The following is a 20,840-nucleotide window of genomic DNA, read 5'->3' on the forward strand; positions in this document are numbered from 1 at the left end:
TCAACAGCAAAAAGTGATTCAGAACATACATAAAACATCTGTTGACAACTGCTTCAAGAAATGGCATCTTTTCTTGGGATCCAGCACAATCCCAGTGGGGGGGGGGAATCATTTGATTTAGTCGTTTGTTACATTTTGATCATTTGATCCATAAACACAAAACAGTATATATTCCAAATTATTTTATGCCTTCAAATCTGGATCACTGCATTCCTTCTATCTGCAAAATTAGGGGCCTACAGAAGCAGTTGTTGACATACAACTAGAAGAAGCAAAGAGAATCCTAATGTACTCAGGGAAGTTTTCCAATTATGTGAAATGGAAAAGGAGGTGGCTTGGGAACAGGATAAGTCTTTTAAATGCACATCGTGGTTAATAAGATCAGTCAGATAGCAAAAGCATACCACTAGTCAGCACTACCAATTTGAATTATAACACATATGAATGTATGGATGATTTCTCCAAGTAAGTCCCTTCTGATAAGAAGTCAAAACATGATTCTGTGTGACAAAAGTGTTCCTTCTGCTTCATATGGACAGGAAAAGTGATCCACAACAGATTTCTGTGATAGCTACAAATTTAATTAACTAATTAATAATAATTATATAAAAATAGGTGCAAGTTAAAATTAGATGAAGATCTGACAGTCATGGATATTCAGTCAATTACACAATAGACAAGATATGAATCGAATAGAATCCTTTATTGGCCAAGTGTGATTGGACACCCAAGGAATTTGTCTTGGTGCATATGTTGGTGCATAGACAAGATATGTTAGGTGGCATAATAATATTGAAGACAGGAGTTCTTATAATGCTGAACTGATTTTCAGTCACATTTCAAAAGGGACAATATCAAAGATCTTTGTTTCTATCTTATTAGATTTTGGGTAACTAGGGGAGGTAGCTTTTAAAAAGTCAAAGAATCCCATCAGTCAATTTTCTGCTGAACCTTCTCCTTTTCTTTGAAATAAGTTTTTTTTTTAAATTTCAGCCTCTGTTAGCTCTGAGTTTTCCTTGAACAGCTGCATTAGCTAACACTGTTATTCTCAGCTGTTCCTGTCTCTAAAAATTCACACAGGTTTGTTTTCCCAGACAAGTCTGGGAATTAATTTGGTTCTGCAACCCAACAGGACAGACACAGACTTCAGGGTGTAATTAGGACTGCAGAAAAAAACAATTACTACCAACCTGCCTTCAATCGAGGACCTGTACACTGCACAAGTCAAAAAGAGGGCTGTGAAAATATTTACAGACTCCTCACATCCCGGACATAACCTGTTTCAATTCCTTCCCTCAAAACGATGCTACAGAGCATTGCACACCAGAACAACTAGACACAAGAACAGTTTTCCCCCGAAAGCCATCACTCTGCTAAACAAATAATTCCCTCAACCCTGTTCAACTCTTACAAAGTCTGCACTACTATTACTGTTAAATCTTGTCATCACTCCTTATCACCCATCCCCTCCCACTTGTGACTGTATGACTGTAACTTTGTCACTTGTATACTTACGATTTATATTGACTGTTTCCTAGTATGATTGATTGCTTATTGTACCCTATGACTATCATTAAGTGTCGTACCTTATGATTCTTGACTCCTGACAAATGTATCTTTTCCTTTATGTATACTGAGAGTATTTACACCAAGACAAATTCCTTATGTGTCCAATCACACTTGGCCAATAAAGTATTCTATTCTGTTAACAGAAGAAAAGGACCATAGATATGAGAGGACCATAAGCAGAACACAGGAAACTTAGTGGTCTATTATTTCAACTTCAACAGTTTATTTATTGGGACCAATTGGTGTTTTAAAGATAATAAAATAGACATTAGGAAGAAATATTATTAAGAGCACTGTAATATGTGAGCGCTCACAAGGTGAGTTAGATGTTATAGCCTTATGAGAAGCGGGAGTTATTCTTCTCTGGAAAACACTCCCTCCATTTTATTATCACATATTCAGAAGATTAACTACTGAACTTGGGAACAAGTTTTCCCAGTCTAAACTAGAAGAGTTTGTGCTAATCAGTTGTGAATCTGTAGCAGAACCAAGCCTGATCTTTTTCAGCTTAAAAATAATCTGGATTTTCGAGGAGGCTGGGAAGAAAACTTTAGAATAATTTAATACATCTTGAAATAGACGCAACAAAAAGTGGAAAGACCAAACTGAGAAAAAAGATACGGTTCACCTGGGAGGTAATAATAAAGAACCCATGAAGAGTAAAGACCTAGGAGAAGGTGTCTTTGATATACAGCAGCAAAATGTAAGTCCTACATTCCTATTCAAGAGTACAAGCAATATGAGAAAAAAATGGATTCAATTTAACAATACATTTTTCATAATTTTGAAATACTTGATTCCCAACTGCATCAAAATCTCTTCCTTGAACTTCTCCCTTGAATTTCTTGGATGAATAGTAGAATACATATGTGAGCCATATTATTATCTTGAATAAGCGAAGGTGCATAGCCCCTGATTTAGGCTGTATGTGGCTTTTTTAGGTATTTGATTCCCTTCCAATTGTGCTGAAAACATTTGTTTATTTATTTTTACTTATTTAGGAACTTACATAGCTATCTGTCTTACATAAGATAATACTAAGCAGCTGCCACAGTATTAAATTTAAAAAAAGTCAAACCCACGACAGCATTACATATCCCAAACACAGTATCGCAACATCACATAGTTGCTTCATGCTTTTATATTTGCTAAGCTATCCTAGCCTAGATCCATCACGTCTTCTCAGCCCACCAAAAAGCTAAGTTTGTAATACACAAATCATTTCCTACTACTTGAAAAGGCAACACATAAAGCTGAAATAAGTGCCTCAAGATAACCAAATCAGTAAAAAACAAAACCACTCAAAAATAAACCCATTCCTTTCCCAAACTAGAGAACAAATGGAAAATTTGAGTAGCACATGCTTGAATGGTGGCTTTGTCCTCTACAGCAACTCATCCAATTCTAAGTACAGCCCTAGTCACCCTTGAAACATTATAATATTTCTTCCTTGGAGATTTAAATTTTGTAGCTTTCTTACAAATTTGTTAAAGATAAATTCCTGCTAACTACAGCATTCTATTTTCTCTTTAAAAATACCCTTTCCCTTTTACCTCTGTTCTTCTGCACAGATAAATAGTTTGTGACACCATGCCAAGTTTCAACGCTTGAATGGGTGACATGGTAAGTTGAAAGCACTATATGTGCTCTGTGTGGATCCCCACCACGAAAGGCTAGGTAGAGGACCAGGTGTGTCATTCATCTTCCAATGTTCAGCAGGCCAACCCACAACACTAAGATAGAATTTCACATCAGGGAGATGAACATAAAATCAACCAGTGAATCATTGATCAGATATGCTATTATCCATGGTCTGACTTCAGCTTTCATGTGTTGTGCTTGTAGTCACTGACATTTAAGATGCTTGTTTAAGGAATAAGGGAGTCAGTGTGATATTTGTGGTTAAGGTTTTGGGTGAAAATTTGGGTTTGAACTCCTTTTCAGATGTGGAAGCTCACATGGAAAATTTTGGGGCATTCTTTCTCAGCCCATCTTTCCTTACACTGTTGTTATAGAGATAAAATGAAGAGAGATCCTCTTGACTTCAGCATTCGGAGGGAAAGTACAAAAATTAGTAATAAAATGGATAAATGGAAGCATAAGGTCCCTGCATATGCATAAAAGGCCAACTATATGTTTTTCTGTCACATATGTCCTTGGGGTATTTTATCTGAAGTGCTATATATAGCCAGAAAAATGCTCCTTCCTTCCTTCCTTCCTTCCTTCCTTCCTTCCTTCCTTCCTTCCTTCCTTCCTTCCTTCCTTCCTTCCTTCCAAATCCCACTCCAAAGAATGTTTTTTCTGCTTTTTAAGAACATGTTTAATTTTGGTTTTATAACACATTTACAAAACACCTTGCAAAGTTAAAAAGATCTCACAAGGCAATGATGTTGAGTTTCTTCTATCTTTTCTGGATCCAGTTCAGACTCCTTTGTACATACTGTATAGTCCTCTTGTATCACTCACTGACTTTGGAAACAGAATTTAAACTGGATGGAAATCAAAAATGGAAAGTATATGCAGTTATATGCATATTGCAGTGAAAATGAGTATGTAGATTTGAATGCCATTTAATTTTCCTCCTGTGTCTGCTGGTGCAAATATCTGGAATACAAAAATATGGGAACAGTCTGGAGGCAAATCAAATTCAACAGGATATTGAAGAAGGTAATATTCCTTGCAAATGAACTAGACAGAGCAATAACAATTGAATTCTTCAACCAACCTAACACCAACCTTATTGCTTGCAACTGAAGTGAATACATTTCAGCCAGCTTATGTTATGGTCTAAAAAAGCTATGTTTATTTGCAGACGGGATGTACCAATATAAAAGTTTTCCAATATAAAAATTGTCCTTTCAAACTGAACTTGTAAAGAGGTAATGTGACCAGGCTCCTGGGATGATGACCAAAAATATTTTGGTGATATTATTTGAAAAAGTTGTGCCATCCAATGGGTTGAAATATTATTACATTCATATACATGCCTGTTGTATTAGACATTGATAATCAGTACCAGTACAAAATACCTTCCTTGCCAGTTGGGGGTGGGGAACCATTTAACCTGAAAAGATTTTGAAATCTATGAATTTCCCCAAGGATCAACTGATAAGATGTGATTATTATGGCTAGTCTTTTTAACATTTGTATTTTATTGGGTTGTACTAATCTGGATGAAATAACAATATATATTTGCTAGTCCATGTATGATATCCCATATGCTAAATAAATAAATAAATAAATAAATAAGGACAGTGTAATGAACCACATGGTATGCTATGGTCCAGGGTTTGTGAAGAGTTGGACATGACTGAGCGATGGAACTCAACAATGATAAACTGTGGCTTAGGTATTTTGGCTTGGGTAGTTTTTGTGGGACTTGTTGCATATTGAACTTCTGTTGAAGACTAATACTAGGAAATGCAGCAACATCCTTAATAATATAGTTTTCTAATGGACTTGATAAAATATTTCCTCAAATCTGAGATCATCTCGACATTTACTACATGTGGGATAAACTGGACCTGAAAGAGGCAAAAGGTTTTGAATAGGGGCTGTTGCATCAAATTTTATCTTTTTAAAGGATAATTTAATTATGTAAGATTAAAGGATTTGTCTGTTCTAAGAGTCTGATTATAAATATTCAAATTTACTAACTCTCAAATCTGATTTTTTTAATGTATGCACCCATAAGTTAAAATTATAAATGGATTTAGCAGAATTGGGACCACAGCCAATTAACTTGTAATTCCTTGAAGATAACTATTATAAAATATTCTACAAAGCAACCATATGCTTCTGTGTCAAATGTATCCACTATTATAACACTTAACAATATCTCTTGATGTTACATAAATTTGACTTCTTGAGTCCTCAGCAATTCCAAACAGGATAGATACCCATGTTGAGCACTCTGACAGGATTTTCTTTATTCAGCAATTAACCAGGTCCTTACCCTTCAAAATGTAAGGAGACTGAGCTATATGTGAATTGTAATAAAGCATTTTAGTGTTTAATGCTATCTCAGCCCTTCCATACAACTGGCATTATGTTAGAAAACATCCATTCATTCCTATCTAGAAGTTGTGAGACATGAATCTGGTTTATTTCTGTTTGGGAGTTTGGTTTGTCATTTTAAATAGTGCACTTCTGAAAGGGAAAAGTGGGCAGAAATAACTTTAGACAGGAACACTATTTGATCTAATTAATGTTAAACAATATATTGCTTCTGAAAATGAGGCACTGGAGGGGCTGATAATATATATGTGCAGAAAAACAAAGGGTCCACACAAAACTTCATTTAGAAATTGATGGAATCTGGTGAGTCTTATAACTCTTCATTAACTCCCTGAAGCCATGTGATTCCTTGTGAAAAGTGCCATAAATTCATGAGAGCATGCAAGGTGATTTCCTGAAATACCCTGTAAACTGACTTAATCCCATGTGATCCTGTGAAGGAATTCTGCTGACCTCTGAAATACTACAGTAGATAGCCCTCAAGTGTGATAACCATGGTCAGAGATAATCCATAATTCCCATCTGAAGCCAGTTAAGCCAATAACCATCACATCTTGAAACCAAAACACCCAGGATTAATTTTGCATCCTTTTTCAGTTTGGTCTGATTCTTCTGTCAATTAAATTATACTCAAAGTCTTCAAGCTCTAGGATAATAGGAAAAGGAAAAGAAAACCAGTTAAAATGTATGAAATACAAGTAGTGAGCTATCAGAATATTCTGAAACTGTGTTGGATAATTTACCGTGTACAAGGTTTAGCAAAACCTTTTCCACCTAGATTATCTTGTTTCCAAAATAATATTTTTTTTATAATTAACACCTTTTATAGACATGCTGTAAAAATCATTAAACAAGAAAATAGCTTTCCAGATGGAGCTACACATCCCTCCCACGCATTCAAAATTAGCATTTCTCCCTTCATTAATGTATAAAATATGGGTTTTTTTTTGTTAAAGTGTCTCCACAAAAGATCTAATTATGTATAAACCATTAATAAGTGGGTGTACTACAGCTGCGTCACCTTTAACTTTTGGATGACACACTAGGGATTGCATGCAAAAAACATGGGCAGAGCCAAGACCAAGAAGTTTGGTATAATTTTAACTTAACAGTTACAAACATACAATTAAAATAATTTTTCCTCTTAAATTTAACCATTTTTTTTCTTACCTACACATTTACAATGTAATGGTGACTTCTGGAGTAACAGGAGAGAGAGAAGAGAATGGAACAAGAGGAGGAGAGTTAACTTTGTTTTACACCTAATTGGAAGAGCTACGAACTGCTTCATTCAATTGCTGTTTTGGGAAATGCATGACCAATCAGAATAGATCAATAAAGTAAAAGCGATAAAGAAGTAGAATTACTTGAATTATGACCCTTCAGATGGTTGCTCTTATTCTAATCACCTCACAGATCAATAATTGCAATGTGCTACAGTGGGGGCTGTCCTTAAAAATCGCTTGGAAACCATAGCTGGTCTAGAATGTGATGGCATGGACAGTAAATGAGATGTCACAGTATGGGCATGTGACATCACTGCTCCGTGGACTGCACTGGTGGCTACCTGGCTTCCGGATGCAAATCTAGGTGCTTGTTCTTAATTAAAGCCCTTTATGGGATAAGGTCTGGTTATTTGAGAAAGCCTCTACCCATCCTTTGTGATTCAGCAGAAAGGGTACCCTGTTAAATCACCTCACTGGGACTTTGGAGGTGTGCCTTCTCTGTGGCAGGACCTGCCTGTCAGACATTATCACCACAAAGCTTGATAAGGTTGTCACCCTGATGATCTTCTAAACGTCTTCCCTGGAGAGGTATGTGAGCCTTTCTACAGTTTTTATCATCAATTCATTTTACTGCTGTGACTTCTTATTGGGAAGTTCAAGTTCTGAAGTTGTAACTTTGCTCATTCTTACCTTTCCAACTAAATTTTAAAAAATGGATTCCGTGCGAGAGCAGAAATAAAGGCTGCTATTTTATTGCCTGCAGAATATAGTACAGGTAGCTTCCATTTTATGAGCACTATTGATTGGTAAAACGTATTGGCCACCCATCCTACCATAGAGCAGGGCTGTCAAACTCCTGGCCTGAAGGCCAGATGTGTCCCATGCCAGCCACGCCCACACCCAGAATAGCGAAGGGGAAAAAAAGTCCTGATAAGTCACGTGATGCCGCCATGACAATGCAAGTTTGACACTCCTGCCATAGGGTAACTCTGGGCGGCTTAGTCATAAAAAGGTAGCTATACATATACATTAAAACATAATTAAGATAAAACCAAACATTAAAATCTAAGGACACATGAGGAGGGCAGGGGTGGAGTGCAGGGAAATGTGATCTGTTGCTTCTTTATCAACCAGGTCCACAATTGAGCACAAAATTTCTGTTCTTAAGCCAGACATCTGTTAAGTGAGTTTTGCCTTTTCATGCCAGTCGTTAAGTGAATCACTGCAGTTGTCAAGTTAGTAACAAGGTTGTTAAGTGAATCTCCCTTCCCCAATGATTTTGCTTCTCAAAAGATTGCAAACAGAAAAATTGTCTGTGTTGAGTACTTTATACTTTGCTGCAAGTTATAGTTTGCATTGCCAATTCAGAAAAAAACAGTAGTAATGTATCTAGAATGACTGGGAAGATCTTATGGGCTGCAGTAAGAGAAATGGGATTAACAGCATAGATCTGCTGTTGAAATACTCTCAATATTCTTTGCTATAGAGGAGATACTTGAATGCTGTTCTTGACATAAGACCTCAATTGGGACTAGAATTTTGATTGTAAGTAGTTGCGGTCGTAAGTCAAGGCACCCATGTGACTGAACCTGATTTTTTAAAATTGTTTTTATAGTGGTTGTTATGTGAATCACACAGTTGTAAGTCTGAATTATGCACGTCTTAAGCAAATCCATTTTCCGATATGGGTGATTTTTTTTGCCAGATATTGGTAAAAAAAGTCATACCTCATGGTTGACTGCAGGATGCTGCAAACAGCTGTAAATGCCAGCCAGTTGCCAAGGGCCCCAAAGTGGTCATGTTTTACAAATGGCTGGAAGCCCTTTACAGGCTGAAAGCACCGTTTCCAAGGCCGTGTAACTTTGAACCATCATTAAACAACTGATTGTAAGCCAACGGCTATCTTTATCAGTTGTGTTTTGTAATGAATACTGCAGTTCCATAGCTACTGTTTATTATGTTGCTGGAACTTGTAAATGGGCTGGAGGGGTGTTTGCACTCATGTGCTGTCTTTGAGCATAACTTCTGGGCACAATTGTGTAAATTGAGCTGGAATGAGGCCTTGTTCCTAACACTATGGAAAGGATGAAAAGGAACACTTCCATTGGAATGATATTCCATCCCCTTGGGTGAGAGGCTGAGCAATGCAGTTTCATTCTTTGAAAGAATGGCTAAATTGTGGGAGCATGTTTCAATGCCCAGAATATTTGACTATGTGGAGTCCTTGGTGCTCTATGAATCTGGTTGCTTTCTTGCAGACGTTTCATTACCTAAGCTAGGTGACATTATCGGTGCTCTGCAAAAAACAACCAAACTCAGAAAGTACCAAGGACCCCTCATTTCAACCTTGAGCTACAAATATTCTCCTTTATCAAATTACATCTTAACTTAGTTTATAACTTTTGGTACTTATCTAATGTATTGCTTACTGCTTAGAGTTGGTTAGAGATATATCCAAGTATATTCCATTTAAAGCTCTCTTGGGATAATTATCTGCAGCTCTGTGGGGTTTTTTTACATGTTCCATACTTATTTTTCTTACATATTAGAAACATTTATGTAAAGCCAAGAGAAGATGACATCTTGTAATAACAAAATAATTGACTCTAAACACTTGAAGCTACTTTTGATGTCACAATTGCAAACAGATCATTCAGGCATGTCTGCCCTGAAAATTAAGCATTTATTAAGATTTAGAATGAAAGCAGAACACAAACAAGAAAACCACTTTGTGAGTCAGTCATAAATATAGTCCATTTATTTAAAAATATTGGTAGTCAATATTAATAGCTTATTTCAAATGAAAAAAAAAAACCAAGAGTTTTCCCTAGTTACATCTAAATGTGCTTGCACCGCAATATGCTGGTAAGGAATTCTGGGAGCTGTAGTCCCATCGCATTTGAAGATTCAAGGACTGGGGAAAACTTGCATTAAACATGGGTGGTCAATGTAAGACAGAAGAACACCGAATTTCTGGGGACAAACTGCTAAACTATAACTAAATGCCTAGTGTCAGTATAGTGCCAATATAGGACTGCTGTCTGTTGCCTTGTTTTACAAACAAAACTCTATGAAACTGTAGAAGGAGCTTCTTATATAGTGCTCATAATAAGAGTGGGACTTTTTCATACTTTGGATTTATCTACTGCCATTGCCTCTGAAATAGACTTTCTGGTAAACAATGGAGAAATGGTTTGGAAAATGCCACCAACCAAATCAGTCTTAGAGTCCAAAATTGTTTGAAAACCCCCATGAAATTCACATATTTTTGAAGGCAAATCAGGAGGTTTGGAATTATCTGGATTCCTATTCTCCAAACAAGGGAGAAAATACACCAGCCCTGGAGTTAACATGTTTTTGATCCCATCTGCTCCTCAGTTTCAACCCTGTAATGTTGTTCTAGTTGGACTTTGGAATGGGTGGTTCAGTTGCCATAGATTGACCTTCCCCGTCTGAACTTGACTTACTCTTTTACGGAGGTTGTACCTGCCCATGCGAGCAAATACCAAACAGTTGTTTGCATTAATGAGAGCAGGTTGCATTGAAGGATTTTTGCTCTTCAGTGAAATTACAGTTTTGTTTGTACAGTAGAGTAGCGTACTGTAAAAACGCCTGGATACACAGAACAGAAACTCATCAGAAGAAAATATGGCCTGAAAATTGATCTCAAAACAAACAACATATTTACAGTGTACAAGAGAACAAAAGGCATAAAGGCAAAGCACAGAAAGAAAATACTAAAGAACAGTTTTGTATGCGTGTAAACATATACACATGCATGACTTTTTGACTGTCTTCCAGGCTTGTCACATAGAAGCATTTTCAGTTTAAAAAAAAAAAAGCTTCCATAAACTTTACAAGTTCAAAAATCTTTTTCCAATACAAGAAGCTGTACAACTTAATTGGGCCTTATGCACAATTAATGCACGGATTTTTTTTCAAAATAATTCACATTTAAAGAACATATTTTCACCTGAAAATATTAATTGGAATCTTACTAGAATGGTTTCATTTACATGAACTAAAATATATACTTTAGAAGTACTTTCAAGTGTAACTGCCATACTAAACAAATATTTAAAAGTCTACTGCACATTCAGTTCATACATACTTCTTTAACGAAGTATTAAGCATTTCAGAATAACCAATTTTGTACATCCTGTTAATAGACTGATTTTAAAAACCAAAGTGGAAATCAGTGAACATTTCATTGCTTTGAATGAGAGTCTCTTGCAATAGCTGCAGTATGCTTTGAAGCTTAAGGATAGCTATCTCGTTGAAGTAGCTGCTTTCATTTTAATGAGGTTTTTAATAGAACACACATTTTTCCAATTAAATAAATATATTTTCCTTCAGGCTATTAAATATACACATATTTTGAATCTTCCCTTTCCCCCCTAAAATTCAGAAGTTTTAGATTTGTTGAAACACACAAAGGCCACGAATGTATTGAATGCAAACATTCAATTGCTGATGAAAGCAGCCGTGTTATGATTATGTATCAAAGTTGATTGGTACAAGAGACCCTGCTCTGAAAAAGCAGGCACACCCATTTGAGAACCAATAGGACAATGCCTTTATTCTTTCCAGTGCCATTAGAGATTCAAATGTAGGGTGATTTTACCATTTTAAAAATTTATGATTTTTGAGCTGACCACTATAATGGCTAAGTTCACATAACTCTTAAGTTACGGTTTGCTTCACCATGGTTTATTGAATAAACCATAATTGGTTGAATTTAAGCAACATACAAAAAGCACACCTGAGTTTATAAACCACAGTGACTGAGTTCATACAGCACCGTACCCGAAAACCAAATATATTACATCTCCACAGAGTTTCTATAACCTGAGCATTACCCAGATATGTGGACCTTAATTCCAAGAATTTCTTAGAATTCCAGGAGCCCACATATTTAAGAAAAGCCAGAATTGTGGAAGACTAGATCAGTACAATATGTCCATTTAGTACCTGAATTCAAATTAGTGCATTTATAAAAAGCTAGTCAGGTTTCCAGTCCCTATTCTTTTATAAGCTATCAACCCACAAGTCAGCTAGTAGGTAGTTGCTTTCTACGTTTGTTGAACTCCTCATAGTTCTGATTCTTTCTCATACTCATGCAGATAATATTCATCATCTGTGGTGGTGTCAGAGTCAGAATCTGAATCTGAATCTGAAGAATATGCAGAGGCTTCTTCGTCGAAATCAAAAGGTTCATTTGGGAACTGTTCTTCTGTAGCATTTGATTTCAAGAGCTCCAACCCACGTAAGGAGTACCCATCTTCCCTTTTAATAGACCTGGAGTTCTTTAAAAGACACGGATTCCACAACCGTCCTTCCGTGAGTGACCTCTTTATGTTATCCAAGAAAGTCTGCTGCTGTTCTTTCCCAAAAATACCAAATTCAATTGAGGGGTACATGATACGTCGTGAGCCGAAGTTCCTATTATTCTCGTTGTATGTGTCCCAGTTCTCATTTTCATCACAGGTCAACAGTTCAGAATAGGAGTTAAACTTCCGATTGTATCCGGGCTGTGTCAGGTTGTTTTTGGGGGGCAAAGAATCGTGGAGTTTTTGTGTGCAGGAACTTTCAGAAAAATGTCGTTTGCTGAGGTTTAGAACTGGCTTGGCACAGGATTGGTTTATATTTTTAAAGATGTTTGACTGCTCATTATCTTGATAATCATCACGTTCTACTTGAGAAGTCAATTTTTGCAGTGGACAGATATTTGCCTTTGACTTATTTTTAATGTATGCATGTTTATCAGATAGAAGTGGAAAAGATGAAAGCTCACCAATTTTACAGTGACCTCTTTTTGAGGGGTAAGCATCCATTCCTGCGCATTTGGAGAAAATGGGATGGTTGTTATTTTCTACAACTTTGCTACCTGTCTGTAAATTGTTGTTTAGCACAGGCATAATTGATTTTGAAAATAGGATGCTAGAATTTTGGATGGCCTTTATATTTTCATCACTTTGCCCTGAATGTTCTCTTTTCTGGTTGCACAAGTTTGTCAAAGGCCTCCTATCTTCATTAGCTTGCAATTTCTTAGTTTCCACTTTACTCAGCTTTGGAATATCAAATTCACCAGGTAGAGAAACCTGATTCTGATTCTCATTCCCTGTTTGCTGGGAATCATCGGGCAAAATCAACATTGGATGGTGGCTACTCTTCTCTAATGGAAGTACATCATTTTGTGAAAATATGCAACTTACATGTGGTTTGGGACATGAGCTTTTCTTATTAGAAAACTTTCGACTTGATCTGCACATGGCTGCCAGTTTGTTTTTAACTGAAGACCTATTTTTCCTTTTTTCTAAGTCATTAACTTTATTTTTAAGGTCATCCAGCGCAAGCTTACTTTCAGGTAGTAAATGCTCAGGCAAGTCCTGGGTAGGACCAGAATGCATCTGATCTTTAGAGCTAAGGTTCCCATTGTCCGCACAGACTCTTTCAGACCTCTGTAAATTTGTGCCAACTTTGTGGAGTGCAGGATTTTGGGGCACCTCTTGCAGTTGGGGCTTTGAACATTCTACCGCATTCCATTTTAGATGAACTGCATTAGCTGAAAGAGCAGCATCCCCTGGCGCAGTTAAATTCTGAGACTCTGAATGCCTCTTGGTTGTTGAAATTGACGTTTCATTTTGGACACCTTCATTTGTCAATGGAAACCGATGTCCCCTTTCAGAAATAATGCGGCATATATAACGAGCCCTTTCTTTGATCTCTGCAGCATTTCTCATTTTTTCTTTAGTGACATTTACTCGGGTGCCGACTTCTGGATACGCAGCGGGCTTTCCATTCTGGATAACATCAATTAAATTGGAAGGAGGAATGTTTGCTGATGCTTCAACAGATGGCTGACTACAACCAGGATTCCCTTTTTGGCCATTTATTGCAGAAGAAACTGCAGAAATATTCCCCAGAGAGATACTTTTGGAATTCAATGAGTTAAGATGTAAGCTTTTATTAAGTTTTGGTGTCTCTGTCCATGGAGAAGAGTGCCTGTCAACACGCAGGCTGGACAAAATATTGGGGTTAACTGTTTCAACCTCTTTTCTGCTGGGTTTGGGGCCATCCACAGGAGGCCTGTTGGAAATTGCAAGTCCCAGCTCTTCAGTTCCAGAGACAACTAATTCTTTTTTATTATTCATTGAACCATGTGCTTGAGAAATATCTGCTGTTCCCACAGTGGGATTTGAAACTTGGAGAACTTTAACAGGATTGCCTGTATTTTTTGAATCCTGTTGTATATCAGGAGCAGGTGTTTTGTTAGGGGAAATCAGTTTCTCTCCTTTTTCTAAGCTGGATGGAAAAGCTACAGTTGTCATACCGACACGAACTTCATACTGCTTTTGAGGGGTCTCGGGTTTTTCTGGGGACGAGGATGAATCTGCCTTTTTGGTATCTCCCAGGAAGACATCGCACAAAGTTTTTGAATGTTTCTGTGGTAAAGTATAATAAACTGAAATCAGTTCATGGTATTTTACATTATCTTCATCTATGCTTACTGTCAGTGTGCTGGTAGTTTTATATTGCTTTAAAGGATTTTCTGCTTCCTCCTTTTCAGGAGAAAGACAAATCGCTTTCTCTGGACCAAGCATCTCAGCTCTTTTTTTCCGCTTGCTGCCAATTACATTAGTACTCCCTGAAGGGCAGTTAGGAGCTTGAATTAAATGCACGTGGTACTTTTTAATTTGTTTGTTTTTTTCTTCAGCCATTTCTTTGGACGATATGTTTAAGGATGAGCAGGATGAGCTGAACAAAGACCTCTTATCTCCCTTATTTGAATAAATATTCCCAAGTCTGTTTGATGCATGACCTTCTAAGCTATCCTCCCCCATCCTCTTAGTTCTGAAAGGAATTTTCCTTGTAGGGGGAGAAATGAGTGTTTTAGAGAGATCACTGCCATCAATACTAATTGATTTTTTATATAACGTCTTAGGCGTTTTAGGAGATTTCAGAGGGCTGCTGCTGGGTGAGCCACAAATGCTATTACTAGCCGAATATCTAACAAATCTATTTGGTTTATGGAGTGTTTCAGCATAAGAAAGTGGGAAATCATTGTTTGGAAGTACTTTGGGGTCTTCAATAAAAACAGGGTTTAACATCTTATCAGGGTTAAAGGTTTTCCAAGTTTCCAATTGGTGTTCCTCTTGAGGGTTACTTTGAAGAATTGACAGCTTTGAAGGATTAGCAATCAGGTGTGGGGGACACAGTTGCTTTACACTGTTGCTTTCAGTGCTGTTGTCTTCATTTCTTTGGCCATTATTAGTGTGAATATTTGATAAACAAACGTTTTCAATGTGTCTTAAGGAATTTGCCTTGCCTTGCCTTTTTGAATTTAATATAAAAGGTGGGTGGAGGGATACACTCATAGGAGGGGTAGCTTGAGAAGAGACTGTAGAAGGAGACATATGACATTCTGTTGGATTATTTGTTTTTATTTGTCCAAACGCTTGAATTAATGATGTCTTTTTTATGTCCATGCTATCCACTTTGTCTGACTGATCAGCACCATTCATCTCTTCCGTGCCACGCATTTTAGAGTTTTTCTTCATTTGAAAGGGTTTAACAAATGTCTTTGAAGGAGTTTGTCTGTCTCCACTAACATGACTTTGACTTGGCACTGCATATTCAGTTTGGTTCTCCGAAGCAGCTGAGACGTAAGTTGGACCTTTCTGCATGCCTTTTGAACACTTTGCAAACAATCTGTGAGTTCCTCTTCCTGGATGGTCCTTACTCTTTGTGTATTCTGAGGCACAGTCTCGCATATGTTCACTTTGCCATACATCTTTTTTTCCCCCATAGTCATTTCGCCGGTCAATCAGCTGTTCGAAGTTTATATCAGGGACATGGTTAGCATCACTGAAATACTGATGATTATTACGTCTAAAAAGGTACTCCTCCGTTCTTCCAAAAGGAAGATTGTTTGGGGGCAGATTCATTTTACCACGAAATGATGGGTATCTGTAGCATGGTTTGGAAACATTTTTCAATGGATGTAACACATAATTCTCCCCACTGTTGAAACACAGAGGGTCTATCCGTCTCTCAGTGAATAAAGGATGGGTCTTGTTTGGTACTACTTGCCTGTAATTCATTTTTGATCTATAAAATTTATAACTTGAATTTTCCTCTGGAGAACAAGGATGTCTGTCCTCAAACACTGAGTTAAATTCTATTAATGACTGTGTTCTACGAAGTCTGTTTGGATGTACTGAATGTCTAGAAGACTGTGGCATATTCCATACAATGGATGAAAGAGGAGTCCGTCTGGAATGATGGTGAAAGTTGACTTTTGTGAAGTCCATATTGTTTTCAAAATCATGCTGTAAGGTACCAGTGGAAAACCCGTCAGCAGACGTCAAAGATGAACGCCTTGTAAGGCAAGACAAAGAGTAACTTCTGCCCATTTTATTCTTGGACATGAAGTTCTTAGGACCAAATCCATTGCTGTAAGATCCTGATGGAAATGCCAACCTATCTTCTGAAGAATGTCCAAGAGAACAAGTAGAATATCCTCTCTTCAAAACAGAAGATCTTTCATCATACAAATCCCCATATGTGTATTTTTCTGGGTGATGCTGCATTGTATAATTATCATAAAGCCTCCTTGGTGTGAAGAGAGTTTTGTATTTATCTCTGGCTCTTAGTATCCTTGTTCTGTCTGAGAAAAACAAGTTCTGGTCATTTCTCTGTACTTCTCCAAGGAAATTTGGTTGTACAACAGCGGAATGATGATGGATTTCTGGTGCTGTAGAGCCATAGTTAGTAGGAGTTGTTGTATTCATAGTATCTTGAGATTGTTCTTTTGCCAGCTGGTTATCCAGACTGTCCAAAACTAGTGAACAGAGAAGAAGGAATGAATTAATTTTATTTTTCAACATTGACATAGGTAAATCAACCTGCTATGAGTTATTGTTCTACATAAAATAAAACCCCCTATATATCTCTATTTTAATCAAGACACATAACAACAGATGTACTTCAACGTTTTTGATACACACTATCAGAGGTATTTCTTAAACACACAATATTTTTTCTCTCATTCTATGAGGCTTTTGTTGTTTTTATTGAAATGCAATTTTCTTACAAGTTAAAACAGGTTAAAATCATAGAAAATATTACAAAATTAGTACATTAGATTGCGTGGATGTTGTCCCATGTGTTACTGATTTTTCTCTAATCTGAATTTACAGCTAATGTTCTTGCTGTGGCACATTGAAAGCAGATAGCAGAATTCATAACTGAATTCATTGGCATCCTGATGTATATTTACTTGCTTGCTGGCTGTTCCTTTGGGTGAAATATTAAATCTAACTTCATTTCAAGAACATTTTCTAACTGCCAAGAATGTGGGGAGATTAATTTGCAAAGTATTTTCACCTTGGGGATACAAGGTGTAATCATTATTTTTTGTGCTGCGTGTGTTAGCCTGCATCTACCATTCCTTAGTTCCCTTAAGGGAAAAATAATCTTTTTCATATCAATTATTTAACCAAGATAAAAAATAAACACTTTAAAGGAGCAAAGTTTTAACTTTCCTACAACGACTTACTGTGACCTCTGAAGCACCATCTAATCACACCGCTGAAATTCAGCAACAACCTGACAATACTGTCAGTGAAATTTTATGTGCTTTTCGGTGCAAATTAAAGAACAAACTGGGCATGGTTTCTCCATTAATTGGATTTAAAACATTTATTTTACCCCTTATCTTCAAGCCCCAAAAGAAATGCATACTCTGGTGACATCACCTTATCCTCTGCCATACTCTCTATGGCAGTGTTTCTCCACTTAGGCAACCTTAAGGTGTGTGGGTTTCAACCTCCAGAATTCACTATCTAGCCTTGAATTCCCCAGCTAGCTTTGAAGGTGTTGAAATCCACGTATCTTAAAGTTGTTAAGGTTGAGAAACATTGCTGTGTGGGCTCAAGATCTGGAAACATGACCAGCCAAGGGGTGAGTAATTTTGTTGTCTCTGCTCTGTGAGGAAAAATAGGAATGCTTGAATATTGGAGAAAAAGATTAAGGAGAAACATCAGAAAGTTTAAGAGAGTCCTGGAGTTTCTGATCTTCTCCATTTGCTTTTAGGGAGTGCTTTTCCTGTCTTTACCTTGATGGGTAATGAGTATTATATTCTGCTGCACAGAATGTACTATGTAACGTTAAATAGCAGGTAGATGAAGCTTTGAGGAAGGAGAGCCAGTTATCCCACTGGGATGGCAAGAAAGAAGATGAACTATGTCTCAAGGACCATCTTTCATTCTCTACTGGTTTCAGCCTTATAATTCAATACAGTCTTTTCAAACAACACTAATATAATTAACTGTATGTTGCTTGGTGGTGGGTTGCTTGGTAGTCTTCCTGGACAACGAGACCCAATTAATGTCCCCCAGGCAGCGACAGTAGTGCCACTGTAGCTAACCAAAGGAAATACTCAAAATTTTTGATGTGTGTCAGTTCTTGTCTGGGGAGGTTGCGTTAATGCCTGAAGGTAAACAGGACGGCTATGGATAAATTGGAAGGTAATAAACCCTTATGTGATTATCTAATTCATTTATTACTCCACTCCAGTCCTAGGATCTTGGTGAAACTACAGGGCAGTCTGCCCCAGGCTATTGTCTTATACACACATTTACTTCAACTCCCAGAATTCTTGGAAAGCATTACCAGTAGACTGACTGGGAACTGACATTTAGCACCAGCTTAGGCCACAGTGGCATTACAGGTGGTCCTTGTTTAACAACTGCTTATTCAGCAATTGTTCAAACTTATAATGATGCTGAACAAAGGGAAATTATGACTAGTCCTCACACTTCAGTGTCATAGTATCCCTGCAATCACATGATCACAAATCAGGCACTCAACATTGGCACACAATTATGTCATGGTATCCTGCAGCCACATGTCACCATTTGCAACCTCCTTTGCAAACTTCCTAAAATGAATGGGAAGCCAGCAGGACATCACAATTGCATTATAAGTATTAAAACTATCGTGTGACACCCTTGTTTAATGGCCCACACTTAACAATGGCGAATAGAATAGAATAAAATAACAGAGTTGGAAAGGAACCTTGAAGGTCTTCTAGTCCAACTCTCTGCTCAGGCAGGAAACCCTATACCATTTCACACAAATGGTTGTCCAATCTCTTCTTAAAAACTTCCAGTGTTGGAGCATTCACAACTTCTGGAGGCAAGTTGTTCCACTGATTAATTGTTCCAATTGTCAGGAAATTTCTTCTTAGTTCTAAGTTGCTTCTCTCCTTGATCAGTTTCTATCCATTGCTTCTTGTTCTGCCCTCAGCTGCTTTGGAGCTTGACTCCCTCTTCTTTGTGGCAGCCCCTGAGATATTGGAACATTGCTTATCATGTCACCCCTAGTCCTTCTTTTCATCAAACTAGACATACCCAATTCCAGCAACCATTCTTTGTATGTTTTAGCCTCCAGTCCCCTAATCATCTTTGTTGCTCTTCTCTGCACTCTTTCTAGAGTCTCAACATCTTTTTTACATTGCGGCAACCAAAGCTGGATGTGTTATTCCAACTGTAGTCTTACCAAGGCATTATAAAATGGCATTAACACTTAATGTGATCTTGATTCTATCTCTCTGTTAATGCAGCCTAGAACTGTGTTGGCTTTTTTTGGAAGCTGCAGCATGTTGATAACTCATATTTGTCCACTAGGGCTCCAAGATCCTTCTCACAATTACTACTATTGAACGAGGTACCACCTATACCGTACCTGTGCATTGGTTATTTTTGCCTAGAAGTGCCGAATTTCTGTTGCTAAGTGCTAAAATTCATGTGACATTGCATTTTCTGACCAAGTTACTTAGTAGGAGACATTCCGGTCCCAATTACTGTCATTAAGTGAGGAATAGCTGTATATAAGAATGTTTTATACAGTTGTATCACTTTCATACCCAGAGTTCGCAGATCATGTACAATGCGGAGCAGAGATATGAATTTACCTTTTAAAAGCTCATTTTCCAGCTCCTCATTCCACGTTGATGAGTTGTCCATCACATCAGCAATGTTTGCATCAAGGCATTCAGTCGTAGGTTCAGAGGGCTTGCATGTCTGGGTTTACGAAGAGAACAAATGAAGAAAACAGATACTTTTTTCAACCAAACAAAGCCTTGAATACCTATCACTTATCACAATTCTCTTCTATGGTGATATTAATAGTATCTTGGCTACAGAGGTGGCCTTATTTCAACATTTGCACATTTTTTCTCTCTTGCGGATAAACTGCTTTAGCAGGCCTTAATTTAGTTCTAAACTCTTCAACAATTAAGGTAAATTAGGCAAATATTGGCCACATCTGCAACAAATATGGGGTAGAAATTCATAATTATAGTTTCTGAACATTACAGCTGAAAAGCAATTTTCTGAACGAATAGCCATGCTCTTCTTGAATGGGAAAAAATCTTTTTGGAATGATCACAATTATTAAAATTAAATTAAAATATACAAATATCAATGTTTCTTAAATAAATTATTCCCTTATTTCTAGCACATAATTGAAAGAAAAATGTGAATAGAGGTATATTGTAACACTGGGTCCAAGAACCAACCATAGTTTGGTTAACTGTTTTGGTTAAATATTAGTTAACTGATTATAATCAAACCTCTTCATGGAATCTTGCATGAAGAACTTTGGTCTTGTGTTAAAGCACCAGGTGAGAAAGCAGGAGAAAGCTGGGAATACACATCCTGGTTATATACAGGTGAAACTCAAAAAATTAGAATATCGTGCAAAAGTTCATTTATTTCAATAATGCAACTTAAAAGGGGAACCTAATATATGAGATAGACTCATTACAACAAAGCAAGATAGTTCAAGCCGTGATTTGTCATAATTGTGATGATTATGGCTTACAGCTCATGAAAACCCCAAATCCACAATCTCAGAAAATTAGAATATTACATGCTATCAATAAAACAAGGATTGTACATAGAACAATATTGGACCTCTGAAAAGTATAAGCATGCATATGTACTCAGTACTTGGTTTAGG

General features: G+C 37.1%; 1 protein-coding gene across 4 annotated transcripts in view; it reads right to left on the reverse strand.

The window, feature by feature from the left end:
- Positions 1–9,548: 9,548 nt before the first annotated feature.
- EXPH5 (exophilin 5) overlaps positions 9,549–20,840 on the reverse strand; it is a 66,007-nt gene continuing 54,715 nt past the window's right edge. For all 4 annotated transcript variants that reach the window (XM_087966234.1, XM_087966236.1, XM_087966235.1 and 1 more), the window contains 2 exons: positions 19,792–19,900; positions 9,549–16,656 (listed from right to left, as the gene is read on the reverse strand). In XM_087966234.1, the coding sequence (XP_087822360.1) occupies positions 11,903–16,656; positions 19,792–19,900 (4,863 nt within the window). In that variant the 3' untranslated portion in view covers positions 9,549–11,902. The remainder of the gene's footprint in view (positions 16,657–19,791; positions 19,901–20,840) is intronic.

This window comes from Notechis scutatus, chromosome 5 (assembly GCF_049901735.1).
Source record: "Notechis scutatus isolate UNSWTSFEM ecotype Mainland chromosome 5, rNotScu1.2, whole genome shotgun sequence".
NCBI classification, from domain to species: domain Eukaryota; kingdom Metazoa; phylum Chordata; class Lepidosauria; order Squamata; family Elapidae; genus Notechis; species Notechis scutatus.